This window comes from Suillus bovinus, assembly GCF_016758785.1.
Source record: "Suillus bovinus strain UH-Sbo-P2 chromosome Unknown EDB93scaffold_1, whole genome shotgun sequence".
Taxonomy (NCBI): Eukaryota; Fungi; Basidiomycota; class Agaricomycetes; order Boletales; family Suillaceae; genus Suillus; species Suillus bovinus.
Window position 1 is genome coordinate 994,539 of NW_024542057.1, and position 25,977 is coordinate 1,020,515.

Below are 25,977 nucleotides of genomic sequence, written 5' to 3' on the forward strand. Positions count from 1 at the left end.
CTAAGTAAGGTCCGCTAGAGCGAATAGCGCAAGTTGGGAGTCAAATGTCAAAGAATACAATGGCAATCCTGAAACAATCCTAAAAGTAACTTGCTTCACCATATCCGGGATAGACCAAGCCACAAGTCACTCAGACTCGCACTAAGCGAGCTACCGCTCATTCATACTAAGAACCCATCATTGACGGGAAGATGCAACATATAGGTCGTAACAGAAGCAACAACATAAATGGGCGTGATATGATAAAACAAAGAAAATCCATCTATATGAGCATGTGGAATGGCAAATCCACTCATACGATAACACAACCACGACCACTGCGCTTCTTTTCCTTCGGGGGAGGGTTCACTATAAGTCTCGTTAAACACATCTCGCGATGAGGATGAATAACCATGCTCACAAACAGCACGGATAACCTCATCAAACACGGTCTTTAGGCCCTTTTGCGATAGCGCAGAACATTCAAGATACTTGACGGCGCCAATATCCCTCGCCATCGAGACCCCTTGCGTGTACTGGATAGGCTGCATACGCCTGGGTAAATCAGGATTAAGAATAGATCTCGGTTAAAATGCCAGCCTTACCGGTCACGGAGTTTCTCGATGGTAGCAGGATCTTCACGCAAATCCAGTTTAGTGCCAACCAAGACCACCGAAGTAGATGGCGCATGATGTGAAATCTCAGGCCACCACTGGATTGCTGGGGTTAACAACAATAGCGAGTGTATTTTCACAAAGAGTGACATACCTTGGTTCTAACGTTCTCGTAGCTAGGTGGACTGACGAGCGAGAAACAGATCAAAAAGACATCTGTTTGAGGGTAGGAGAGTGGACGGAGACGATCGTAATCTTCTTGTCCAGCGGTATCCCATAGACCGAGAGAGATAGTTTTCCCGTCGACCATCACATTTGCAGAGTAGTTGTCGAATACTGATACTGAGTGAGACGGCAGCACTTTCAGGTCACCCACCGATCATACCTGTTGGCACGTATTCTCCCTATGAAATAACTTCAATGTTGCTTCAACATAAGAGTGCACAAAACTCACTGGAAAGGCATTTGTGGTATAAGAGATGAGAAGACACGTCTGGACCACCCATAAATCCCTCAACGCCAGAGCCTCGATGTGAAGGAGAACTTGCCTTGCCAACAGCACCATCGCCGACTACAACACCTGAATCTCGTGTTAGCTTATATTGACAATAAGCAAGCAAAACTCACATTTGATGTTGTGCATTCTGATTGAATCCTACTTGGTTGCCTGAAAGAGAAGCCCTCAAGGAGAGCAATGTGTGCGCAGAATCAGCGAGTGCTTGAATAGACCTGGTTGCAAGGAGATAAGCCCGAGCGGGTTGTGGCGGTCAGCGAACTGAAACAAAACTTCACAGATACGGGTTTAAACATACCTTTAACTTTGAAAGATGGTAGAAGGCAACGTGACGGATGGACGGGAATGCTTTGCACTTGGAATCGGTGCGACTAGGCTGTTCTTGCTTGTATATCCTTCTCTCCGCAAATGTACAATAAATGGATCAACAACACCTTAAATTAGGAATATTTCGTTCATATATCTCCGCTTTTTTCTCACATCCTCATGCGTCAATGAAACACGAAATGTACTACATTTTATTCGCAACGGCGTAATAAATATACTGGTACTGTGGGGCAGTCCACGACGAAGTAAAATTCGGGCGTTTGGACAGCAGTCAGATTAATCATGTTGGTAGATTTGAGATCCCACTCCGGGCGAAATCCGGCCATTGGGAGGCCAAATGACCACAAGACCGGCCGTAGGAACAAATACACGTCAAGGCAAAACAGTATACAAGTAAGGTAGGTTGGGCGGGAGGTACATGTACAAGCTGAAACAATTGCCAAAGCCAAGTGAGAAATTCTGGAGCTGATAAATAGCGGAAACCGTTCAGATAACGACATACAAAGGCAAAGCGGATCGAAAACTGGTAGAACAAACGAACAAGATCACTCATCAGGCTAACCAAACGTCACTCTGCGTTTCTTTAATGGTGGTGCCAAATCATCAATTAACACTCCCTCAACTTCCGCTTCATCCTTCTCCTCTGCTTCGCGATGGGAAGTAGAAAGATCAAACGGTGCCATCAACCCAATGCCTAGGCCGACGAGTCCGTCATTGGATTCTGACGTTTCATTGTCCGGTAAACGGAAATGTCTCATCACTGGGCTTTCCACCTCTGGACTAGACAGAGGCGGCAATATAACCCTTTTCTCGGGTGGGTGTCGCAAAGTAGATTCAAGCGGCTTGAACGGGCTCCCAAAGGGATCATCGCTGGTTAGGCGGGCAGGGCTTAGTATTGCTGGGTTGCTCAAGCTGCTCACCGAAGATGAGAGCGAGTTATCAGAAAGCCAGCCGCCCTGCAAGTCAAAGGAGTTGTTCATGGCAGTTTTTTTCCGGTCATGACCAAGCTTGCGACGTAGACCGCCGCCAAGTGAGGAGTCATTTAAGCGTTTGCGGAAGTCAAGGCGAGTAAAGACTGGCACTGGCGAACGATTATCAGAAATTAGGTGGCGTGGCGAAGGTCTGAAGATGATAGGAGAGCTTCCTTCGCTGAATATGCTGCCGAGGTCGCCAAACGTCTTTCCGCGGAAAGTGGTACTGCAGGGAGTATTCATAACACTCGTCGTACCAGTGCTTGGGGAACTTGAATCGTTAACAGAAGAACCTTTCGTTACAGGAGTCGCACGCGCGAGCATCGACAAGCAAAATTCCCTAGCCCCAGAATGAAGGGGGTGGCTTGGACTCGGGAAGCGCCAGGGCTGGTCTGAAGGAAGACGTGGTGGAGAGTGACGGAACGATGGCGTCAATGTCGGGTCGTAAGGAGACATGGGAACAGCAAATCTTGATGTTTTTGGGGATGCACTCGAGTCATCAGCTTGACCTCCCCGCAAATTATAGGAATCTGTCAGCGTGACTCCTTCGTCCAACAACTTTGCATGTTTGAGGACGGGAGGAGACGAAAGTGCAGGAAACTCATTCTGTTTAATGACAGGTGCAGAGGGAACGGGGGGATCATCATCATCGTCATCTGCATCATCATCGTCGTCATTATCCTCTGGGTCTGGGGTAGGTGTTATGCTATTTCTTAAGGATAAGTTTCTTGACTTTCTGGATTTGTTGTCTGGTCCCCTGGAAGCCCGGCGATCATCTGTGTAATTTTCCTTGTCGTGATGGTTATTTCGTTCCCCTGAAATGAGAATTAGTTATTAGGGGATGCCAACCCTCGAGCGTATGCTTACTGCCAGATCCGCGGCCACCGCGAGTGCGATCATGTCCTTCACGACGATTTGACATGGCAATTTTGTGTTTCTCATATACGTGTCGCCTCCACATGCTTTTTGCATTGACTCCTGCGTACGTTCTCCTGCAGAATGTGCAACGCAGCCTGGGCTCTTCCCCTTCGGGCCAGCCATCAGGGCCCAAAGCCTTGAGATCCTTTTTCTTGGCTGGGCACCATCCTCTAGGCGGTTCAAGCTGCGGAGGATAAGGAATTGCATCTGGACTGGTAGATGAACCGTTGACAAAATCGTTCTGATCTAAGAACCAATCCGGATTCGCAGCCATCAACGAGTAAGAGAGGCCTTCCGGGTACAGGTGAGCATTTGGAAAGGTAACGAACGGGGGATGAATGATAACGATATTCGGATCAGACAGTGAAGGATCCATCATGGGCATATGTTGAGCTAAAGATGACACTGAGTGCGTCCGCATAGAAGGTTGTAATTTGGGCGGCGGCGGGACGGGAACCGAAGAACCGTTTGGTGTATATGGCTTTGGCTTAAATGATGCGGCAGCAGGCGTGAAAAAAGGGAGGTCCGAAGTAGACGTCAAACGTCGTTTCGGAGCACGAGTCGCGTTCGTAGATGACGTGCTAGTAGATGAAAGCGAGGTACTCAGAGTGGGTCGCGTGTCTGACATGGCAGGTGACTGCTAGGCTATGTGTACCGATGATTACGCTTAAGCGCTGTGTATCTCCTGCCCAACACAACCAGTACTCACGCGTAAAAAAGACTTATGATGGTGTCTCAAACCACTTAAGATAATTAGATATTGGCGTGCGTGACGATGGGCGGGCTGGTAGGGGATATCACGGGAGGGGTCGCTGCGAAAACTGTCGAGGTGACGATGTACTCACTACGATTATTTCTCACATTTTAAGCGGAGCTGACACGTCTCCTTTTAACAACGCGTCCATCACGTGACACTGAATTTCGTGTTATTACAGGAAACAAATCTTGACGCTTCACACCAAGAGCCAACCAGAGCAGGGTAGTGCAAACGGTATTAATTAATTAAATGCTGATGAGACGTGGAAACAAATCCTCAGTGCCCCATTTCGATACTGTTGATGAGAATGTGTATCAGTATGGTCACACGGCTATCCTGGAGAGTTTCCGCCACAAAGGTCAGGATCTACTAAAGTACACGATGCAGCAAACAGAACCCTGGCAGGTGATTTGAACGACGCACTAAATCAAACCTACTGAGCTCGACTGCAACTGGAAGTATAAACATTTGTCGACAGAAGAAAGATACGCCCTGCAGCATGGGTGAGAAAAAATAGTATACAATGCGCATGTTTTCAAAGTGTCATATACTGACATAGTATGGGACAATGGCTCACAGCAAGGTCAAGGGTTGGGAACATTCTAAGTAATAGCGAATGGCTGATTTAGAGCGCCAAGGTAATGTACCTAGTCGACATGACAACATGAGCGTGCGCTGGAAGTCTTGTTGTTCGGCTTACCCAGCAATCATAACCATACCGCCCAAGGGAGTGATAGGTCCAAGGAATTTCAATCTGGATAATGAAGATATTAGAGCACAGACATGGATTATGTGTAAGGGAGATGCCGCACTTCCACAGAACAAGCGCTATGATGGAGCCGGAGAAGACAAAACCTCCTCCCGCAATTGCAGGACCAGCAAACTTGTGCGTCGAAAATCGAGGATGCATCGAGATCATAAATAAGGCCAAGCCATTGAATATCTTGGTGCTCGAAGTTAGAAAAGAGTCATAAAGTACGCGAGGAACAGTTGCAAACCGCATAATGAGACGCTGTTTGCCAGGCGTTCAATCCTTCAGGGGTGATTCCTGGCTTGCGCTTCAATCCATGAGAACCAAATGCCCCAGCAATCATTCCTGTAGCAGCTGAGGACCAACACGGCAGACGATATTCAAACTCTGTCAACTAGCTGTGCCAAAAGAGCTAACCAAGGATAGCCCCCGACTTCCAAAGGAGCGAGGGTGTTACAAAAGTCGAATTTCGCGGGAGAAGTGGTGTAGATGAGTTGGGAAACGCCATTTCGAAGAGTACTCTTAGTACCACTGTAGAGGAGTGTCGAGGGCTAACTTGCTCTAGTTGGTGATGTAATCAATGTACAAGGCGTTATATTGTTGCCGAACGTTTAATGTAAAAAGTTAGCATCAGGATTTATAAGTGCTTCCATCCAGCCATGGGTAAAGCACAGAAAAAGACAGGAAAGGGTCGGCTTGACAAGTATTACAAGCTTGCAAAGTACGCATTTTCTAGATCATCAGAATTATCACAGTATTCAACTCATTGCATCCAGAGAACAAGGTTACCGTGCGCGATCAGCCTTCAAGCTAATTCAATTGAACAAAAAATACACATTCCTCGAATCAGCCCGATGCTGCATTGATCTATGTGCGGCACCTGGAGGTTGGCTACAGGTGGCTAGCAAGTATATGCCAACAAATAGCGTTATTATCGGTGAGTGTTTTACAGACACTTGAAGATGATTCTTGATTCATTCATTCCACTCTACAGGCGTGGATCTTGTACCAATAAAGCCCATACCTCGTGTGGTCACGTTTGCTGCAGACATTACCACTACGCAGTGTCGTAACCTCATTCGTAGTGAGATCAAGGATTGGAAGGCGGATGTTGTTCTTCATGATGGTGCACCGAACGTCGGTACTGCATGGGTACAGGACGCATATAGCCAATCAGAACTTGTACTGATGAGTTTGAAACTCGCTGTGGAATTTCTCGTCAAAGGCGGGACATTTGTCACTAAAGTTTTCCGAAGTGTTGACTACAATAATCTTATTTGGGTCTTCAACCAGCTTTTTGGAAAGGTAGAAGCTACAAAGCCTCCCTCATCTAGGTGCGTCTTCTTATCCTGGTAGTGGTATCTGATATTTACGTGGAGATAGAAATGTGTCTGCTGAGATTTTCGTGGTCTGCCGGGACTTCCTTGCTCCCAAACACATCGATCCCAAGTTTCTGGATCCAAGACATGTTTTCAAGGACTTGTCGACTACTATTGCGTCTGGTGCAGACAAGGGTACATCTGCAAATAACGCACAAGCAAATGTGTTTCAACCTGAAAAGAAGCGCCGGAAACGTGATGGTTACGATGAAGGGGATTACCTTTTGTTCAAAAAGGCCTCTGCAGCTGACTTTATTCGAAGTGCCGATCCAATATCTGTGCTCGGACTGGTCAACACAATAACCTTTGAGTTGCCAGAGGAAAAAGAGTATGACCGTTAGTTTGCTGTTGTGCCATTTTGACGTGTTCTTCAGGTGGTTGCGGCTTGATATCACTACTCCCGAAGTTCAGGCAAGCTGTGAGGATTTGAAAGTGCTCGGCAAGGGTGATTTCAAGAATCTGCTCAAGTGGCGGACTGCGCTTCGTCAAGAAGTCAGTGGTGCCGTTTATTTCACTCGTCAAAGGTCGCTCACATTTGCCCATAGATCGGGTTAGATGTGAAGGCGAAGGACACTCAGGATGTCACAGAGACCGTCGAGATCACCGATGAAGTTGACGAAGAGCAGCAAATTCGAGACGAGGTTTGCCTTTTGGGCCTATGATTTTTCGTCCTTCTGACTCGTGTATTAGCTCGAAAGATTGAACGTCGAGGCAGCTGCGCGTACTAAACGTGAACGTCGTCGTGCAAATGAGATTAAGACCAAGACAATCCAACGAATGCAGCTTCAGATGACCGCCCCGTTAGATATCGGTCTCGAGCAAATCGATGCTTCGCTAGGAATGGGCCAAGAAGATATGTTTGATTTGACGTGCACTGAAAGGCAGTTGAGGAATAAAGGCGGGATTGGGATCATACGGGTGGATGATGACACGCCGGAGGATGAAGATGAAGATGAGGTGGTGGCAGGGGACGATGAAGAGGACGAGGTCCTCGATTCTGAGGAAGAAAGGGATCGAAAGGCGTCACGGCTTGAGGCAGAAATGGATGGCCTATATGATGCTTACCAAGAGAAGCTGAAGGAACGCGACTCGAAATTCCAGGCTAGACAAGCAAGGCAGAAGAACGGAATGCTGGAGAAATGGGATGGAATTCAGGACGACGAAAAAAGTGAAAGTGATGAGGAAGGTGGTTGGGATCGAATGGAGACCGCAAAGGGGGACGATGACGATTCCTCGGATGAAAGTGACGATGAAGAACACGAGACGCGAGGTCAAAAGAGGAGAAGACCTGAAGCAACAGAAATGAGGTCAAACAAAAAGGTCAGGCTCGTGACGAAGCTAGAGGAGCCAGCTGCAGGGAGTCGTATTTCCCAGGTATGGTTCAGTCAAGACCTTTTTGGCGGTGTGGAAGGTCTTGATGATATAGAGGGTGAAGAAGAAGGGGAAGAGGAGGATATAGACATGGCATCGGCGCAGCATGATGGTGACGAGGAAGAATGGCAGGATGATGTACGTCTGAAATTACTCATTTTAAGTTCCATGCTTATGAGATCGCCTAGCCTACTGCTTCATCTGATTGTGACTTCAAAGTTGTGCCCCAGCAGGACGGCGACGATATCGAAATGTGGGACGCTGAGGACGAAAACCAAGATGAGGCTAAGCAGGAGCATATCAGAAGTTTGTGCAATGAACCCATCTGGTATTTTCGATGACCACTGACCCATGTTCTAGAGCACGGTCTAACTACAGCGGAATCTGTGTCCATTGCTCAGCGATTAGTAAATCGCCAAACTACCAAAACGCATCTTCTTAATGACGGATTCAACCGCTATTCTCTCAACGCAAAAGACGGCTTACCGTCGTGGTTCTTGGATGATGAGGCAAAATACTACAAGCCAAATATCCCCGTGACTAAAGAAGCTGTAGCTGCTCTGCGAATGCGTCAACGTGCACTGGATGCACGCCCAATCAAGAAGATTGCAGAGGCCAAGGGGAGAAAGAAGCTACGGGCAACACAGCGGCTGGAGAAGGCGATGAAGAAAGCAGAGGGTGTGAATTCAACATCAGACATGAGCGAGCGCGAGAAGGCAAAGCAGATAGAGAAGCTTATGCGCAAAGGAACTGCAAAAACGAACCAAAAGAAGGAAACTAAAGTGGTTGTCGCGAAGGGCGCTCACAAGGGAGTCCAAGGTAGACCAAAAGGCATCAAGGGGCGTTATGTTATGGTCGATGCAAGGATGAGAAAAGAGGTAAATCCTTTGTGTGCGTTGATCTTGCAGAAGCTGACTGCTGTTGAACAGACACGTGCCAAGAAACGGAGAGACAAGGCAAACAAAAAGCGAAGATGAGCATGACCAGCTTACCACTACTACAATTAGTTTCATGCATGCTCGTACTATATTCATCACATTCATGACTTGAGAGCATCGATGATTAGTTCAGTGTATACGATAATGGTAAGCTAAGGGGCTGGGAGATCTGTATCGAGACCCTGGGCAGGGACTGAAACAGTGCTGATATGGTCACACGACATGAGGAACCGAGTCCAACCTTCACGACCTGCAGAATTATCGAGCGTAACCTAGTTCATGAATAAGCCCACTATAAATCCAAATCACATGGTCAACACACCTGACAAGTTGTAAACTTCTGGTTACTCTCCAAGTCCAACACACTTTCTGTTATGACTCGCACAGGAATAGACTGCTCCATGTTCTTGCCAGTCCCCGTTGACAGCTGAGGTGTCTCCGTAACTTTGCGCACACTTAAACTAGTCTGAAGGAAGTAGGTTCGACCGCGAAAGTTGAGTGTAACAGGTGGCTGTGGTTGAATTGCTTCACGATCTTGAGAAGTTAAACTGTCAATGATGGGATGAGTGAGATCAAGTATGGAAAAGATGCTTGAAAGAAGCGTACAAATTTCGAAGTTGCTCAGTATAATCAACGAGCAGCGCAGGCTGGTCACCTGCACCAACATATGCGTGTTCGAAGACAGTGAATTGAACGTCCATTGGACTACCCCAAAATTAGTCCATATCACATAAGATTGGAGATCAAACAAACCGATCAGGCATCATGATATCTAACGCGGATTCAGCGCCTTCGAGGCACGTTGCTTCAGAAACGTTGACGACCGCCTCTTGAAAGTTTTGCTCTGCGTGCTTTGGAGGTCCTCCTGGGGTGGCCGGGTCCTGAGATGGCTCCAGGGGGTGTGGGGGGTTATGATCGGCGTCGAGTTCCAAAGCTAAGTCACCTGCCAATTCATGTTCTGAGTCACTGTACTCAAGTGCTGCCGCTTTGGTCTCGGCCGTATTTGACGTTGAGAACTCCAATTCTAGTTTGATTAATTGCTGACGGAGACCATTCTCAAGTCGAGACTCTGGAAGCGTGCGATATAAGACGCGGTGTATGACTTTTTGGTTGGAAGGTGGCGAATTCAATAATGTAGCAGGGAGACTGGAAGTCCAGATTAACCTATGATTGAGATGACTGTTCAACAGACATACCTGGGAACGAACGTGAGCGCAGTATTTGAAGTGTCCAACCATTTGAGAATTTTTGATAATGTCCAGTTTCCCTTTAAGGGGGGAATAAGGACGCTATGTCCGGTCGGTGATGCAGACCCAAGAACGATGTGCCCAAAGCTTGGGTGACGTCAGAAACAGCGCCCTTGGTCTAGTGAGTGCTTACGATGCAGAGACCAGTCTCTCGTGACCAGGGGTCTTTGGAGCACTCAGAAGTAGTGCCTCAAGATCTGTAGATTCCCTTCGAGAAGACGTCAGTAGAAATCTCAACCTAGCTTAGGGGAAAAGCTAACTCAGTTTTCGTTACTACTTTTCCTTGCTCGCCTGCCAAGCCACCTGTTTTTGTCGCATCTTCGATGGCAGTACCACCGAGCCAATCTGCAACTCTGCGAACCCGGAAAGATGCACCTTTAATCATCGTCCAAGGTAAAGACCGAGGGGAGAGGAAAGGGTAGATAGAGTACATGTGTGGCATGAAGGAAGGCGCTACGGAATCCTCGGGCTTTGCCTTTGCTGGCACATAACAAAGAAGGGGTGAAGAATGGCCACCTTGAGTCTAAGCCGTCTATCAGTCTAGCAGGATAGGCAATATTCTTATAATGAGGCGGCTAACCTCTGTTGAAGCACGGATAGCAAGTCGTTTTGCAGTGTCCATTTTGTCAGTGTCTTTAGCACAAATCCTGATCTAAATGCACTTTCAATACTTGCTTAGATGATAAACAGTAGAACCTGCCTTGCCCTTGTGACCAAGGTTCTCCACATAGGCACCAGCAAGGCGTGATATACGTTGGACCAGGTCTTGACGAATAGGTTGTTTTGAGGGCAGTTCAATGATTTCATCAATGATACCCTCGAGATAAGTTAGTTTTCCAACATTGGCGTGAACTTCGGCAACCTTACCTTTTTCAGTTCACTCAAGTGCTCTGTGAGTTGCTTCATTGTGCCCCTGAATCCCTCCACTCGCAGGGCAAGTGGATTGGAAGCCAGAGAAATGTGGACATTATACTGCATGGAAAGCTGCAATAAGTCGGCGCCATCTAGAAATTTAGTCGTTAAAAGAGGAATGCCGTGAATTGATTAGACTTTACCTTTACCAAGAATGAGAAAAAGTTGACTTGGGTTGACAGAGAATGCTATGGAAGTCAGTTCAACATGGAAACGATATGTGGAACATAACTGACTCTTTATAACAACCTCTGTTTTATCTCTCTGCTTTCTCTCGATTTCCTTCAGGGAGGGCCAGTTCCACTGCTTCTCCATAATGGATTCCGCGTATTCTACTTTACGTCTGGAACTACGCGTCCATATAGGGCCGAGGTTATACAACTCTGTAAACTTCCGTAGCTGGTCCTTGCTGAAGGACCGACAGAGTGTGTCCAAGAGATTGTTATACTCTTCTGCATATTTGGACGACTCCGGTGGCGAGTGTCTCTTAGGTCTGCAGCGCTCTATGTCATCCAAAGTTGGTTCCAAGCCTGCAGCGTGTATCGAAGCGAGGTATAGGTCGACACGAGTCGGCTCTAGTGGATTTCGAGACTGGGAGGGTGTATCATTCTCCACTAGTTGCCCTTCCTTCGTTTCTCCGGAGGCTTTGGCCCGATTGAGCGTCGTTGTCTTCGCTAGCGCATTACTAGGTCCAGCAGATGGTGTTTCTGTTGAATGAAGGTTACTTATTGGAACAGCCGAGGTCGCGAGCGCTGCTTGTGACGAGTAGAGTCTGTGATGTCGCCAACGAAGACACGATGAGCACAAAGAGCGCGATGTCCGTAGTAGCGGAGACGACATTCAAAAAGAAAGCCCAGTGATCCACCCTCAGATGCTAACTGTCGGCAGGCAGAAAACTACTAACTATACTGTCACGGTCAGGTTCTATTTCGGTTCACTATTTCGTAAGTCACACTTATGTCACGAATAGTAATGGGCAGTCACCGACTGCGTTTCCGATGAACTGATCATGACGCTCAGCAAATCCTTAATGTCTAGTGTCAAACGGAATCAGCTAGTGTGACGATACCGTGACTTTCATGACTGCATGAGATGTAGGGATTGCGCAAACTAGTGGTAACTAATACTGTAGTACTGAACCGAAACGAATAGAGTTCATAGACTATACACAAAACACTGCCAAGTAATAAATTTAAGTATGTCTTCAAAGTTATTCAGCAGAACCAACTTCAGCGACATGGTGATCTGTGAGCGCCTTCTCATCGTCTTCCCCTACCTCACCTTCCCAACCATTATCAGCGAGGTATTTCATGAATTTGGCGTCTTCATCGGCGAGGTCAACCCCAGTCATGTCTGGGACGCAGAAATACGTGATCAGGACACCAGTTATGCCACAAATGGCGGCAATGATAAACGTCCACCTTCAAAGGCAGTTCAGTGGGTGGATTTATATCAAGAAAAACTTCTAACGCACTGTTTACCCAGATTGTTCTGTATGGGAGTGAAAGCCTGAGTGCCAACGGCTGCTCCAGTCTTCCCAATAGCAGCAGATAAGCCGTAGCAGGTGCCGCTGTTGACTAGTTTGTACTTTGCACTGGATCACCTGATTATCATGAATGACGTACCGGATTGGAGTCGCATATGACTCGGAGCTCGTTAGACCAAGCATATCACCGGGTCCCTAAGAAATGTGAGATGGAGTGCCACTGGGCTCATAAAAATTGCACAAATACCATGTTTCCGACTGATTGCATGAGCCCATAGCTATAAAAAATCGTCAAAGATGTAAAAACGAAATCTAGTGAGATAGCTCACAAAATGATGAATAGTGGTATAATTTTCGTGATCTTGTTGTAAGCCAGTCCAATGATGAGTCCAAATAAGAGGTATCCAGAGAAGCCGAGCATCATCTAAATACAAATAAGTGTGCACTTATGATCAAGGAGGCACTGCCCACCGTATTTCTTCGACCCAATCTATTACAGAGATAGGCACCCACGAAAACACCAGGGAGCGCGATTATTCCGAGAAGAAGTTGCCATTCTGCCGTCGACTTTATGTCGCCGTTGGGGATAACGCTGGAAATAATGGTACCCGAGAAGACACCGTTAGGGAATGTGACCTGGGGAAGAAAGATGTGAGATTTGCGAAAAGCACAATCGCAATACTTGGCTTACAAAATCGTAAAGAAACCTGTTTGCAAGATGAGATACAAACCAGTGCCTTTGATCCGAGAACGACTCACCAAGCCCCACAAGTTCCGATCAGCTCTCGCCAATAACGCTTGAATACGAGTCCATATGGGACGCGACCTAAAATCACATTAAAAACAAAGGGTATCAAAGTAGACTTACACATACGCTTGATAGCACCCTTGCGGTACAGCTTAGAGCTCAGCATGCGAAGACGGAAGAAGAATACAGTCAAAGGGAGCAATATGCCAATACCAAAGCACACGCGCCAGACCGTCTGTAGATGATTCTCTCCAGCAGCCGATAAGACAATCAGAAACACAGATACAGCAAGAGGGCCGCCGACCTGATTCGAATTGTTGAGATTTCCGTCAGAATAGCGCGAGCATACGCACGGATAGAACAAAGTTCGTGACCATGATGAATACTGCTCGCTTAAGGTTATCCATATTTCGGAAATTGGTACAAACTAACCTGGACCGCGATTTTTCTGTGCTGTCTCGTTCGCAGCTTCGCTAGCACTCGTGGAAGAAGCAGGATATTCGCCTCCAACGCCCTAATAAAATTGATCATGGAGAATGCATCATGAAAAATCTGCATACAACACCCGTGATTCCTCGAGCGATAGTCAAGAACCAAAACAATCCCTGAGCGCTTCCGTGCGCACCATGGGCCGCGGTACCAAGGATAGCACCGACGACAATCAGTAGGGTTGTCGAGACAAGGGCGACTTTGCGTCCCACCCTGTCACAAATCAAACCCACGAATATTTGACCAAGTACAGCACCTTTAAAATGTCGAAATCAGATATGGGCAGGGGCCGCATTCCTACTAGTACCACCACTCACCAACTAGCAAGGAATTTGAGACACGGGTAGACACGATAGATGTATAGTCATTTGGGTATAATTTCTTGAAAATAACCTATTAAATCAAGTCAGGAACTCTCCTATTACCTGCAGCGCCTGATGTTAACGAACGTTGCTCATCGTCATCAGATTATTTTGGTCTGTGGTAGATAAGGTGACCAATTGTTACGTATCTGTGGTTTAAAGCGAAAACATACAACCATCACTGATCAAACCAAAACCAGCGGCAAGGATGGTAAAGTATGCACTGAGCGACTCTTTTTTATCAAGGTCATGTGCTGCAGCCTTTATTTCCGCATCGTGGGCCTTTGGTGTAACCTTACGAAGGTCACCAGTCTTGGCATCAACAGAGTTGATATCTTCTTTATCGACGGACATACTGGGGGCGCCTATTATGATAGAAGAAATCGAGCTAGCTGGAGAGAGAATGAAGCCAAGGCTCACTTAGTAGATCCAACATTTTATAAGTGGATACACGTGGTGCAGTAGTTGAAACTCACTTGAGGACAACTGCATGTTACATATTTAGTACTGTAAACGCTCAATGTGGATCAATGCCTACACCCTAATACAGGATGCTCAGAGGCCTGAGGCCTAAACGTTCAAACATTCAACCATCATATCGATGAGAACAGGTAGAACGTGTCAGATGTCCCATATGGTGCACTGATCACTAGTACTACTTGGCGCATGTGCCAAATTGACACAATAAAATGTAACCCTAACCCTGGTCCTGAGGTTACTGCGTGCTAGTGATGGGAAGTAAATAGTATATCAGCTATTCCGCCTTACAAGGACCATCTATCATGGCCAGACAAGCTATGAAAAAACGCAGCTGCATACGTTCAAGCGTTTCGTCATAAGAAGCACTGTACGCAACGATGTTCAACCAATCCAACCAGTGATGCATCGCGGACAGTAAGTTTAACCGAGACCCGGTTGAAGTTCGGAGTACGAAAGGACAGTCCGCTGAGAAAAGGGATAACGTCTTATCGAAATTATGTAATTCACGCAAAAGGATACTCCGCTTGAACTTTACTTTTGTACTCCAAGCTGCCAACGAGAGTAGTGAGCAAGATAAAATGGCCAGTCTTAACGGCACTTCACACAACCCTATCGACGATGAGCTTGATTTTTCAGACATCGAGGCCAAGTGCGGACTTCTTGAAATTTTCACTTAACTTCTACTTACTCTCTTCCGCTTAGATATCGCGTGGACTTTGACGATGGTTTCGACAGTATAATCGTGGTCGACGGCGTACCCGTCATTGACAAGTCTAAGCTCGACAGGTTACTTACGAAGATCTGCAAAGAATTCTCTAGAAGAGGGGCTGTGATCAAGCAAGATGAGATCTTCGTACCATGGGATGACAATGCAGGAAAATCTAAAGGGTGCGCTCCCCCTAGCCCTATTGCTATATTTTTGAGAACTAAAGTGTGGTAGCTTCATTTTTGTTGACCTTGGCAACCCAGACGCGGCTGCATTTGCGGCCGGCGCAATGAACGGACATCCTTTTGATGCGAAGCATACTTTCCGTATCAATCGATTCACTGACATTGAACGCTATGCAAGCATCGACGAGACATACGTTGAACCCGCAGTGGAGGAATACCGTCCAAAGGTTTGACTTTTTTTCCGCAATTAAGATGTTAGACTCACTTTCCAAAGGAACATCTCCGAGCATGGCTCGCTGATTCTCAAGGACGTGATCAGTATGTGACTTACCGAGGCGACGACGTGGAAATCCACTGGCACGGGAAGCCCTCGCAGTGTGAAGTTGCCTATGCAAAAAAGGTATGTGGCCGTCCCAGCCATTATTGCATCCGCTTAATCTCTTGAAAGAATTGGACAGAACTCTACGCTTCATGGTCACCGCTTGGTACATACTTCGCTACACTTTTTCGTCAGGGTGTCCGCCTGTGGGGTGGGCCATCATGGGAACCCCAACATCGTTTTGCACACCCTCTCGTCAAATTGATGGACTTTTCTCCTTGCGAAAATTATCTTGTCACTTGGTCACATGATCCCATCTCAGTCCCCACAAATCTCCCTCAAGGTCCCGAATTCTTTTCTCCCGAGGACGAGGGCAATAATATTGCTGTTTGGGATATCAAGTCCGGTCACCTTCTTCGCACATTCCCCACCACGACTTATGAAAATGAGGATCCAGCACTGAAAAAACAAATGCAGTGGCCGGCCTTAAAGTGGAGTTCCGATGATAAGTTCGTTGCTCGTGTAACGCCAGGACAGCATATCAGTGTCTACGAGTTACCAACCATGGGTCTTCACGACAAAAAGAGTTTGAAAATTGAGGGGGTTGTGGACTTTGAATGGTGTCCTCACGGAGAGAAGGACAAGGAAGACGCGGAAAAGGCCGCGAAAACCGAGAAAACCGAGAAAGGTGCCAAGAAAAAAGAGAACATGCTTGCTTACTGGACACCTGAAGTCGCCAATCAACCAGCGCGAGTGACCCTCATTAGTTTCCCGACTCGCACTGTGCTAAGACAAAAGAACTTGTTCAATGTCACAGAGGCAGGTGTTGTCCGTCTTTTCTGTGGTTGGTCCAGTATTAAAGATCGATGTTATAGTGTAAACTTCATTGGCAAAATCAGGGTGACTTCCTTTGTGTCAAGGTTGACCGTCATACCAAGACCAAAAAATCGATTTTCTGCAATCTCGAGATTTTCCGGGTTCGCGAGAAGGATTATCCCGTTGAAGTTGTCGAGTTGAAAGGTGCAGAGACCCCTGACCTTACCAGATCATCCACTGACATGCCATATAGACACAGTGACAGACTTCTCCTGGGAGCCTAAGGGGGAGCGATTTGCTATTGTGTCAAGCAATGACCCAAACCTCGGTAACCCTGGGCCCGGAATTACAATTAAAACCGATATCAGCTTCTACCAGCTGGATCGCGCCAAGAATGATTTCAAACTCCTGCGTACGTAGTATCAATATCAGCTAGCTTTGCCTTTTGACCTTTTTTTCTATTTACAAACAGGCACACTTGCGTCGAGGACTAGTAATACGATACGTTGGTCTCCTCGAGGCAGACATGTAGTTCTTGCGACAGTTGGTTCATCGACAAAGTCTGAACTCGAGTTTTGGGATCTGGATTTCAACACTGAAGAACGTCGAGAAGGACAAAACGTAAAAGAAGAATGGGGCAGCGGCATTCAGCAACTTGGTTCTGCTGATCATTATGGTGTCACTGATGTGGAATGGGACCCTAGTGGGCGATACTTGGCCACCAGTGCAAGCGCATGGAGACACACGGTCTGTTGCATTCATGGTCGCCACTGCGCTGTGCTAATCGCTTTTGTGCCACACAGCTCGAAAACGGCTACGCTATTTGGGACTTCCGGGGACAAGAATTAGAAAAGCACATCCTTGATCGCTTCAAGCAATTCATTTGGAGACCGCGGCCCCGCAGTCTTCTCACAAAGGAACAGCAGCGGCTGATTCGTAAGAACCTGCGTGAGTATAGCCGTGCATTCGATGAAGAAGATGCTGCGGAAGAGAGCAATGTCAGCGCTGAGCTTGTCGCTCACCGTAAGCGCCTTCTTGATGAATGGAACGCATGGCGCGCACGGTGCAAGCGAGACATTGCGGAAGAGAAACGGAGTCGTGGACAAAAGCTTAATGGCGAGCATCACGAAGAAGAAAAGGAGGAGATTGAGGAGTGGATTGATGAGGTTATTGAGCAAAGCGAAGAAATTGTGGAGTGAATGTTCTGTGATTGGGGATGTATTTAGTCGGAGGCAGACATGCTGCATTCCCATACGCATACCCTATGTAGTCAGTCTTCGTCCATGGGGTTATCCAAGGCGGTGTTCCGTCAACTCTCGAGAGTTCTGTGTTACCACCTAACTGGGTTTCCGTCGGACTTCCCCACCGAGTACCGAATCTACCGACCCAATATCTAATCTAACATTCAATTCTTCCTCGTGGTCGCCGCTGACAGGCTAACCACGGTACTACCGAGAAAAAACAAAGTCATAGCCCTTTCAAGTTCTCCTGTTTTCCTTCTTGACGACGCTTGACATTTCGTTGGCGCTCATTTCTCAAGCATGGTACCTATCGGACCCTCACTGGCTGCCTCGACATCTGCCTCGATGCTATGGGCAACAGGTAAGCTTGATCTACAATTGCGAGTTACTTAGTTCCGACAGTACCATCCGCAGCCTCAAAAGAGTGGGTGATCCCAGCTAAACCCAAACCCGGGCGAAAGCCCAAGAAGGAGAGCTCTGCCGACCCTCCAGCCCCAAAAGATGATGAGGTAAGTGCTTCCTTATTACCCTGCGCTTCAGATTGCTGATAATGACCGCAGGATTCAGAGTCTGCAGATAGGCGTGTTCAAAACAGGTGAGGGGTGAAGCAGTCCTCTAATACCGTCCGCTTATTCTTAATTCAGAGCCGCCCAACGCGCATTTCGCGAGCGCAAGCAGTCTCAGCTTGCTGAGCTACAAGCTCGCCTTCATTCTTACGAACAGGGAGAAATTGAGCGTAATGTCGCACTCCAGAACATTGCGAAGAAAATGAAAGATGAGAACGAAGAGCTCAGAAAGGAGAATCAGATGTTAAAAGAAAAAATCGCTCGTCTCGAGTGGGAAGCAGATTCGAATGATGGAGACAGAAAGAGGAACAGGGAGAATGTTGCGGTCGTGCCATCACCTAGCATGTCCCCCGAACGACCTATCCGCAACAGCAACAAGCGAGCGAAGATGGAAGCCGAGGCAATGGACTCGCCGCAGGGCATTCCAAGTCATTTTACCTCCTATAGCCCCCCATCCACTTCAATGGCTTCCTCCCCTGATGACGGAACCACCACCAGCTTCTCCTCAGCAGGTCGTTCAGGACTTTTTCCCACACCCCCACCTTCCCTCACACACATGCTCAGCTATTCTTCATCGGAGCCTGTCCCAGCACTAGATGCACTGGATGCACTAGATACACAAGATTCAGCCGATTCTTTCCAATGTGTATTGTGTAGTCCAGAGACTCCTTGCGTTTGCAGGGAGATGGCTATGCAGGATGCCATTACTGACAATAATTTAAGTCACGTATCACTCGAACCAAAACATGATCATTCTGCCATCATGTCACCTATGGACCAATCCACGCAGATAGGGGTACCTGCATCTTCGCAGATGAACATCCTCGAGAACCTCCCGGCATACCAAGCGCCTGTCCCAATACGTCGACGAGTGCCGGGTCAGAGCACAAACCCAGTCTTCTCTGTGACTCCGATTTCAGTCTCACTCTCCGCCAAATGTTCAGGTGACCCTGCTAATTGCATGGCATGTTCAGACGACGCTTTCGGGAAAGCGTTCTGCCAGGCAATTGGACACTCCGTCAATTCGACATCACCGTGCATCGACTGTCCTCTACGGACTAACCAATCCGACAAGATTGTTGTCGGCGGTTGCTGTGGCGACATCATGAAGTGTGGATCTTGTGGCATAGCGCCCATGATTTCGTCCACGAATCCCCGCGCTGAGACGTCGATACCGACTGACGTTGCTTGGCGTCAGCTCAAGTCGCACCCAAATGTCGCATTCGCAGATCTGTCACTATTAGCCGAAGTGGTTGCTCGTAGATCCAAGTGCACTGGCTCACGGGTGGTAATATCACCGGCGCCAGGATCCATTACGCCTGAACGTAACGCACTCACTGGCATGGCAGGACATTCTCATCAGGGTGGATCCATGGCGCCAGATCATCATTCGGTTCTACTGACGGATCCACATGAGCGATACCATCAACAACAAAGAGAGCAGTCCTCACCACTAAAGCTCGTTCCGCAAGAGGTATTGATCGAGTGTGGACGTCGAAGAATGCGGGAGGTGAATGCGGATGGCGTCAGAGAAGCGCTCCGACTGCTAGATTCTAAGTTTGCACATGCTCGATAAGTCTCATGCTTGTAGATATTCTGTATGTAGTATGTATTAACCGCGTCACGTTACGAACATTCATTCCGACTTCCATAAATGAGTTATTTCTATTCCCCTTTATGTGGATATCCATCGTGTCTATCAATCTCACCAGAAAGCGGGCGAGACCCTGTCCACTGCTCAAATCGCATCCACTCCGTTTTAATTGACCTCATCTTCCAATGCAGCAGACGTTGCTGACGCATGGACAATTTGCGTCTCCCATGCTCTGGACTCAAGCCATAGGAGCGAAACGTCACGGCCAGCGTGCGGAGATCCGCGTGTTCCAGCTCGGGAGGGAATGGTTTAATTTGTGCCCACATTTCGCGTAGCACGCGTCTCGCTACTGAATATGCTCCCACAGCAAAATATGCATGGGCAACTGCATCGATGGAGGGCATATCAGGAACGATACCAACACGAATCATCGCACGGAAAGCCCGCATAGCTTCCTCTGGCTTTCCTTGGCGACCGTAGCCATTGACGAGAATGGTGTACATCACTGCATTTGGCTGGATGCCAGCTTCAAGTGCATCTTGAAGCACTTGTTTAGCGCCTCGCATGTCACCCATCTTCGCATACCCGTCCATAAGCGTTGAGTAATGGTGGATGGTTGGGTGAAGCCCTTGGTCCAACATATTTTGGAAAGCAGTTTGAGAAGGCCCCATATCAGACCCAGCAACGGCTTCATGCTTCAGCCTCAGTGCTATGGTAGCACGATCGCTTTGAATAGCCTGCCGGGAGACCGACTGCAGGATCGGTCCAAACCAAGATTTCAACCGTGCACGACGGGGGAGTTTGAGACCGGCCGTAGGATGATAGTGTTCAGTTGTGTCCAGAATACGTCCCTCCGAATTTTTGGGTTTGTAATTTCGCTTCTTGGAGTACTTGGCAGCAGTCGTATCCCACCCACATCCATGAACCATAAATTTCTCGCGACGAAGGATGCTCCGCAAGATGATGTGGATGTGTTGGATGGTGGGTCGAATCGAAGGGGATGAAAATGAACGAAGGACACGTATCAACTGACGAGGACCGGTCCCTTGTGCTCGTTCGAGGAAACTCATAAGAATTTCCACCGTATGACTATCTGGACTGATCCCAACAGTATGCATCGTCCGCAATATATCACGCATCGCTTTGAGGCCCATGACGTCAATTAATCCGCTCATCAGTGCATTGAATATATGCGCTGTTAAGGGAATACCCTGAACGTCAACAGGAAGTGTTGTCAGCGGTTGCACCTGCATCATGCTACAGAAGACCTCAGCAGCAGCAGTAGATCGCGTGTTCAGCAGCATGGCAACAATACTAATAGCTTCGCGATTATGCCCTGCAGCTAGATATCCTCGAATGAGCGCTGCTAGAATGGAGGTATCTGGGTGGACACCAGCTTGTTTCATGTGGTCTAGGAGTTTGAGCATGCGCGAAAGCTTGCCTTCTCTTGCCATATACCGCAATAGAATTGAGAAAGTAGCTGCATTGGGCTTTACAGCAGGGGGGTCTACGAGAGTGCGCTCGCCAACGAGCCCGGTGGTATTGCCAGATCCCATGGGATCTCGGCCGCGTCCACCAGGAAGATCGAATGCTAGAATAAAACGCGCTGCTGCTTCTTCGTCCCTCGAGTCCAAAAGCTGTTGCACGATGCTGTTGAGTACGACAGTGGACTGTCGCCCATCTAAATCGCGCAAACCCTCGAAGGCACGGATTTGCACTTTCAGGTCTACTCCAAGAGAACGATAGGCGGCGACGATAACAGCATGAGTAGAAGGATCCACGGGGAACCCAGCGACAGCCATCTTCTCTATGTACTGCTTTGCAGAATTTAAGTTTCGGTTCCGGAGGTGGCCTGAAATAAGGATATGAAACGTTCGCCTGTTTGGTAAGAGGTCTACGTTTGTGAACTCCTCGAACGCGTGGTCGAGTTGATCGTAACGTTGGTTCTCCACGAGAGCACGCATATTCCAATTGAGGAGTCGGACCGATGCACGGCCACAATGGCGCTTGGCGGTTGTAACTAGCAAGGGGATCAAAGCCCAATGGCTCCGGCTGGCTAGGTGATAAGCAACGCCCTCGTAATGATTTGGTTTCAAGTAACAGCCAAAGTGATGAGCAATATTCAGAATTTGTAATGCTCGTTGTGGGCGTAAAGTCGCGACCGCATCCTGTGCAAGACGGTTGACACACTCCCTGTCGGTAAAATACCGAGAATAGATGGGAACGTCCTTGATCCTTTTTACAGCTTCGCAATCCACCAACCCTCTCGCATGCCCAAGACACGTGTCGATGGCAGCTACCACTTCCTGTGGGTAACTGTCCAGAGTTCCTGTGGTAGGAGATTGCTTGGCTTTCGTAAAAGGCTGCGAGTCTGGACTGTGATAGTGAAAGGTCCGAACACTGAGCACGGGCAGGTTGAAAATTTCGTTTGGCACTGGTCTGACAGTCTGGCGGATGTGCCTTGGATTGAGTCACTGCCCGAGTTGAACATGCTGTATGGCGAAATTGACAGATGAAATGAATTGGGGTTCCAAGAGGAATGTGGCGACCGATTTGGACGGCTTGCTTGAGATGCTGCCTGTGAATGGGGCTGGCTCCCCCTAGCATCGACAGCCAGAATCGGGGAGGCTGTGAAGCTCGACCACCGTGGCTAGAAGTAAAACTTTGGTGAGTACTGAAAGCAAACAACTTGAATGAAAAAAGACCTTACAGGAATTGTAGAGTCAATGATATGGAGTTTCGAGCATGCAATGGCAAGCGTGCAGAGCAAAAGGTTCGATTTCGAAATCAATCGGAAAATTCCGGTATGCGACAAACCACAATGACCAACAGCCAAAGCACATACCTCAACCGCTCTAACTCTTGCAGCGCGCCATAAACAATATTAATGAACTATCTATCAACAGACGACCTGTGTTTGGAGAGTAACAGGTACTCTCAAAAAAACACTTGATATGATCGTAAGTTGAATGAAAGGACGGGGGGATGTCGCATTCAACGAGTGCTCGCACAAATATTAATAGCAGATTCTACTGGAGACGGAGGGAAAGCCTTCCCGACGAGCCTTCCCGATGGAGGCGGCCCACCTTGCTGGAGAGTCGAAACACTCAACGCCACCACAAGTGAGTTTCATGACGACGCTCAACTAACTCAACTTGCATTTACCGACGTGTGCGTGCAGGTGAATCAACGGCTCTCAGCGGTGATCTGTTCCCGGACATTTGGAATATGGTCAAGATGCCTCCCGCGATCATAGGAATAACAAACGGTAGCGGGTGATTCAGTCCGTTCGTCCGGGTCTCGTCGAGCCTAATAGGTTGAAGCGAGCAAGCGTTTAATCATTGAAAGGTCACATAAACGACATCAAGAAAGAATATAATTTGTATTGAGCGACCGCATGCCAGTGCCTTGGCATCGCCTGCGCGCTTGATCTGTTTAAAACTTTGCCTTGTTAATACATTTCCTCCGGAACCTGACCGACGACATTGCTAAAGTCAGGGAGGAGATCTTGACGTCTGAGAGTTTCTGCCAAATGGCTCAAAGGTTCACCAAATGCAGGTACCGAACTATGTGACATATCGAGAACCATCAAGGTACTTGTCTTGTCGGTTATTTTGATCTACAGGTCAGAGTCGGGCTTCATGAATTACAAAAAGATTTGGGGCGGGACTGCCATGCCGTCGGACTGAATTGCTGAAACACGTTTTTTAGATGTCTATGACACCGAGCGAAAGGTACATAGTATTTTTTTCGTTCCCGTTTGAACGAGTCACCGTTGCACGAGTCACTCCGGCATGATAGAACAAGAGCCAGTTGCTACGATGGTAAGAATACAAGGTCAATGATTGGAGGAAGGTTTAGCTCGGGCTGTACATACACAGGCAAAGTCTTAGTCATCACGTGATCCATTAACCTCCGTCCCTAACGGAACGTATCCGATGCGCGATGCAGCCGAGCTAAACTAGCAATATCTAGGCCTGGGATCTCCTCAACCTTCCGTACCAGTCTCGACAGGGTCTGACACGGCGATCGTTCTCGCCCGTGGCGTTTCTCAGGTCTGATCCAAGTTCACGACCTGGTATCCTTTTTTAGAGTCAGCTTATACGTTCAACTCGTACTGCGGTGTTTCGATCGTTTCAATATCTGACCTATCGCCGTGACTTGGAGGCTATCCGCAACGCGCCTAACAACCACCACCCGCATTCGTAAACAACTCCGTACCGGGATATGCTCTGACCCAAGCCTTGGGCCTTCGTACAGCATCTATATAAAAGCCCCAATGGCCAATCCTCCTGTAATCATTCCACCTCCTCTCCTTAATGTCTACTTACCTATCTCACCTCACAGTCCTAGAACACAGTGCTTCTTCCTACCCAGATGTTCCGGTCTTTAGGGTACCCCGATCAGATCTATTAACTGGTCAGGTACATGATTGGTCGTCAATAACTTACAGCCAGTTCAAGGATGACGTCGAGTTCACTGCTCGGTATTGGCGTCAGACACTTCAGTCTGACGGCGTACCAGAGTATTCGGTCGTAGGCTTATGGTATGTCTGTCCAGCCTTTCCTTCAACCTATGTTGCTGACGTCGTAACTTCAGGTTACCGGGAATGACATACCAGGATGTTCTCCATATTTATGGCCTTTCACGAGCTGGATATGTCCCTCAGCTCTTCAGCATTCGTTTGCCGAATCCTGATGTTGTGCTTGAACTGCTCAAGAAGGCAGGCGCCAAAGCATTGATATCCGATTCACAATTCCAGACATCGACTGCATCGTTTCCCCTTCCCGTCCATCTGGCGATCAAAAAGTCGGAGATGGCATCTTTTAAATATAACCTTCCTCCCATACGATCTAACTCCAACCCCGATAAACCGGTATTTATTTTCCACACAAGTGGCTCTACGTCAGGCAGCCCCAAACTCGTTCCTTGTAATTCTCGTTGGCTCCATGCGATTGTGGCAAAGGCCAAGGTGACTAGCGCTCACATAAATACGCGTGGACAAGACGTTTCCGTATGGATGTATGTCTATTATCCAATATTGCCCTTCCCTTCCTAATTCTTTTTCAGGGGCAGCATGTGTCACATTGGCCAAACATTCAGTGAGCCCTCCATTGAATTGTTGTGCTTCATTTTCTGACCTGATTCTAGTGCTCATTGGCACATTGCAGCACGGGTCTTGCGTCATTCAGCCGACCAAAATTGGGTTTTCTTCAGAAGAACTGATCGATATGATCCACCACTGCCAGCTCAATCGTCTGAACCAGTTTTCCACATTCCTTTCAATTCACCTTCGCAACTCGCGGCAAAACCGCAAACTTCTTGGGTACCTCCAAAGTCTTGATCAAATTTTAATCAGCGGATTGTCATTGCCTCGGGAGGACGAGGACTGGGCATACAAAAATGGATTGAAGATGAAGGTGAGATTCATATGAGCCCTTTTTGATCCTCAGCTTGACCTTGTAAAATTAGAACCTATTCGGCAGCACCGAATGTGGTGCAATGCTCCTCTCTATGGGTGGAAAGGGCCGGGATGCACCTCTTCTTCGTCCTATACCGGGAACATCTTACGGCTTTGTGCCCATTGATGCCGACACTCAGATCGAGTCAGGGCACAAGACGTCAGCCCAGATGTTGGAGCTTGTTATTCTATCCAGCTCTGGCGACTGCCCGGATGTGTCTTTGCGCAGCAATGACGGTCACTTCCACACCGGTGATTTATTCCAAGAAATTATGCCCGGGTCATATGCATTCCGTGGTCGTAATGATGACTGGATCAAGAGCGAAAATAGCTTGCGGTGCGATACAAAGTACGTTTGATTTGCTGTGTGATTCGAAGCCATTAATTTACGATGTTAGAGCGATTGAAGATAATATTCGAGCCACCTGCGGTGACCTCATCGAAGAATGCATTGTCGTGGGAACCGGACGTCCGTCACCCGCTCTTTTCGTTGAGCCTGCTCCCGGCGTCGACCACGAGAAGCTCAAGAGGGATATCATCCGCAAAACTCGCCAATTTCACTCCCGGCGCTACCTCCATGAGCAGATCACGAACCCGAATTTGATTGTTGTAGTGTCTTCGGGATCCCTTCCTCGCACTGCGACTAAAGGCAACATTCGGCGCAAGGCTGTTGAAGAGGCATATCAAGCCGAACTCGACAAGATCTACGCCTCTCTGCAGTAAAGCAGGCCACTATATCTTATCATAATTGAACTAATTGTTTTGGATCTAATTTATATCTATACCTTACTTTATTAACGCATATAACTAGCTACGGAACTAACTCCCAATCGACAACTGTAGCAG

At 47.8% G+C, this 25,977-nt stretch overlaps 10 protein-coding genes across 10 annotated transcripts; 4 read left to right on the forward strand and 6 right to left on the reverse strand.

The window, feature by feature from the left end:
* Positions 1-292: 292 nt before the first annotated feature.
* On the reverse strand, positions 293-1,158 carry EDB93DRAFT_1073973 (small GTPase Rac1; the record flags this gene model as incomplete). Its single annotated transcript, XM_041445058.1, has 6 exons — positions 293-348; positions 401-534; positions 585-691; positions 748-929; positions 979-997; positions 1,048-1,158. 6 exons carry the CDS (start codon positions 1,156-1,158, stop codon positions 293-295), a joined length of 609 nt encoding a protein of 202 aa, XP_041313701.1.
* Positions 1,159-1,991: 833 nt separating this feature from the next.
* On the reverse strand, positions 1,992-3,699 carry EDB93DRAFT_1074637 (uncharacterized protein; the record flags this gene model as incomplete). Its single annotated transcript, XM_041445105.1, has 2 exons — positions 1,992-3,220; positions 3,273-3,699. The coding sequence occupies 2 exons, from the start codon at positions 3,697-3,699 to the stop codon at positions 1,992-1,994; spliced, it is 1,656 nt and encodes a 551-aa protein (XP_041313702.1).
* Positions 3,700-4,223: 524 nt separating this feature from the next.
* Positions 4,224-5,423, reverse strand: EDB93DRAFT_1112741 (uncharacterized protein). The gene is made up of 5 exons (XM_041448156.1): positions 5,249-5,423; positions 5,079-5,185; positions 4,893-5,023; positions 4,781-4,834; positions 4,224-4,727 (listed from the first exon to the last, which is right to left on the reverse strand). Exons 1-5 carry the CDS (start codon positions 5,337-5,339, stop codon positions 4,706-4,708), a joined length of 405 nt encoding a protein of 134 aa, XP_041313703.1. The 5' UTR covers positions 5,340-5,423; the 3' UTR covers positions 4,224-4,705.
* A 2-nt stretch (positions 5,424-5,425) lies between these two features.
* On the forward strand, positions 5,426-8,708 carry EDB93DRAFT_1217287 (Spb1 C-terminal domain-containing protein). The gene is made up of 10 exons (XM_041451082.1): positions 5,426-5,552; positions 5,608-5,768; positions 5,826-6,165; positions 6,215-6,538; positions 6,585-6,702; positions 6,756-6,851; positions 6,901-7,719; positions 7,770-7,887; positions 7,942-8,459; positions 8,511-8,708. The coding sequence occupies exons 1-10, from the start codon at positions 5,491-5,493 to the stop codon at positions 8,556-8,558; spliced, it is 2,604 nt and encodes an 867-aa protein (XP_041313704.1). The 5' UTR covers positions 5,426-5,490; the 3' UTR covers positions 8,559-8,708.
* Positions 8,624-11,595, reverse strand: EDB93DRAFT_1196743 (uncharacterized protein). Its single transcript, XM_041450892.1, has 12 exons — positions 10,915-11,595; positions 10,822-10,866; positions 10,634-10,770; positions 10,467-10,583; positions 10,347-10,418; positions 10,027-10,289; positions 9,900-9,974; positions 9,716-9,853; positions 9,273-9,665; positions 9,126-9,224; positions 8,842-9,067; positions 8,624-8,791 (listed from the first exon to the last, which is right to left on the reverse strand). The coding sequence occupies exons 1-12, from the start codon at positions 11,516-11,518 to the stop codon at positions 8,672-8,674; spliced, it is 2,289 nt and encodes a 762-aa protein (XP_041313705.1). The 5' UTR covers positions 11,519-11,595; the 3' UTR covers positions 8,624-8,671.
* Positions 11,596-11,696: 101 nt separating this feature from the next.
* Positions 11,697-14,117, reverse strand: EDB93DRAFT_1260885 (MFS general substrate transporter; the record flags this gene model as incomplete). Its single annotated transcript, XM_041454180.1, has 15 exons — positions 11,697-12,099; positions 12,153-12,248; positions 12,304-12,359; positions 12,412-12,442; positions 12,494-12,588; positions 12,636-12,800; positions 12,856-12,871; positions 12,924-12,990; positions 13,039-13,216; positions 13,266-13,297; positions 13,345-13,426; positions 13,473-13,657; positions 13,719-13,794; positions 13,851-13,879; positions 13,937-14,117. 15 exons carry the CDS (start codon positions 14,115-14,117, stop codon positions 11,889-11,891), a joined length of 1,500 nt encoding a protein of 499 aa, XP_041313706.1. The 3' UTR covers positions 11,697-11,888.
* A 640-nt stretch (positions 14,118-14,757) lies between these two features.
* EDB93DRAFT_31629 (translation initiation factor eIF-3b) lies at positions 14,758-17,793 on the forward strand. Its single transcript, XM_041456057.1, has 9 exons — positions 14,758-14,892; positions 14,946-15,131; positions 15,184-15,361; positions 15,409-15,534; positions 15,583-16,272; positions 16,329-16,473; positions 16,523-16,681; positions 16,742-17,016; positions 17,073-17,793. The coding sequence occupies exons 1-9, from the start codon at positions 14,822-14,824 to the stop codon at positions 17,466-17,468; spliced, it is 2,226 nt and encodes a 741-aa protein (XP_041313707.1). The 5' UTR covers positions 14,758-14,821; the 3' UTR covers positions 17,469-17,793.
* Positions 17,465-19,697, forward strand: EDB93DRAFT_31495 (uncharacterized protein). The gene is made up of 4 exons (XM_041456052.1): positions 17,465-17,871; positions 17,925-18,019; positions 18,071-18,105; positions 18,155-19,697. The coding sequence occupies exons 1-4, from the start codon at positions 17,811-17,813 to the stop codon at positions 19,650-19,652; spliced, it is 1,689 nt and encodes a 562-aa protein (XP_041313708.1). The 5' UTR covers positions 17,465-17,810; the 3' UTR covers positions 19,653-19,697.
* On the reverse strand, positions 19,581-22,161 carry EDB93DRAFT_1260897 (uncharacterized protein; the record flags this gene model as incomplete). Its single annotated transcript, XM_041454181.1, has 2 exons — positions 19,581-22,046; positions 22,115-22,161. 2 exons carry the CDS (start codon positions 22,159-22,161, stop codon positions 19,742-19,744), a joined length of 2,352 nt encoding a protein of 783 aa, XP_041313709.1. The 3' UTR covers positions 19,581-19,741.
* A 1,828-nt stretch (positions 22,162-23,989) lies between these two features.
* Positions 23,990-25,854, forward strand: EDB93DRAFT_1073556 (uncharacterized protein; the record flags this gene model as incomplete). The annotated part of the gene is made up of 6 exons (XM_041445023.1): positions 23,990-24,216; positions 24,270-24,692; positions 24,741-24,772; positions 24,822-25,090; positions 25,143-25,480; positions 25,530-25,854. The coding sequence occupies 6 exons, from the start codon at positions 23,990-23,992 to the stop codon at positions 25,852-25,854; spliced, it is 1,614 nt and encodes a 537-aa protein (XP_041313710.1).
* Positions 25,855-25,977: the final 123 nt, after the last annotated feature.

Bases quoted from the DNA above. Each gene is read 5' to 3' on its own strand.
- EDB93DRAFT_1196743 (XM_041450892.1), bottom strand. From the start codon at position 11,518: ATGTCGTCTCCGCTACTACGGACATCGCGCTCTTTGTGCTCATCGTGT. The intron at 10,867-10,914 runs GTCAGTTATGTT...TGACTTCCATAG, and splicing joins AACAGAGGTTGTTATAAAGA to CATTCTCTGTCAACCCAAGT. The intron at 10,419-10,466 runs GCAGGTTCTACT...AAGTGCATTTAG, and splicing joins ACCTTGGTCACAAGGGCAAG to ATCAGGATTTGTGCTAAAGA.
- EDB93DRAFT_31495 (XM_041456052.1), top strand. From the start codon at position 17,811: ATGGTACCTATCGGACCCTCACTGGCTGCCTCGACATCTGCCTCGATG. The intron at 17,872-17,924 runs GTAAGCTTGATC...TACCATCCGCAG, and splicing joins CTCGATGCTATGGGCAACAG to CCTCAAAAGAGTGGGTGATC. The intron at 18,106-18,154 runs GTGAGGGGTGAA...TTCTTAATTCAG, and splicing joins GATAGGCGTGTTCAAAACAG to AGCCGCCCAACGCGCATTTC.
- EDB93DRAFT_1217287 (XM_041451082.1), top strand. From the start codon at position 5,491: ATGGGTAAAGCACAGAAAAAGACAGGAAAGGGTCGGCTTGACAAGTAT. The intron at 7,720-7,769 runs GTACGTCTGAAA...GAGATCGCCTAG, and splicing joins AGGAAGAATGGCAGGATGAT to CCTACTGCTTCATCTGATTG. The intron at 8,460-8,510 runs GTAAATCCTTTG...GCTGTTGAACAG, and splicing joins ATGCAAGGATGAGAAAAGAG to ACACGTGCCAAGAAACGGAG.
- EDB93DRAFT_1112741 (XM_041448156.1), bottom strand. From the start codon at position 5,339: ATGGCGTTTCCCAACTCATCTACACCACTTCTCCCGCGAAATTCGACT. The intron at 5,024-5,078 runs GTTTGCAACTGT...TCGAGCACCAAG, and splicing joins AAACAGCGTCTCATTATGCG to ATATTCAATGGCTTGGCCTT. The intron at 4,835-4,892 runs GTGCGGCATCTC...TTCATTATCCAG, and splicing joins ATAGCGCTTGTTCTGTGGAA to ATTGAAATTCCTTGGACCTA.
- EDB93DRAFT_31629 (XM_041456057.1), top strand. From the start codon at position 14,822: ATGGCCAGTCTTAACGGCACTTCACACAACCCTATCGACGATGAGCTT. The intron at 15,362-15,408 runs GTTTGACTTTTT...CACTTTCCAAAG, and splicing joins TGGAGGAATACCGTCCAAAG to GAACATCTCCGAGCATGGCT. The intron at 16,273-16,328 runs GCAGGTGTTGTC...TCGATGTTATAG, and splicing joins ACTTGTTCAATGTCACAGAG to TGTAAACTTCATTGGCAAAA.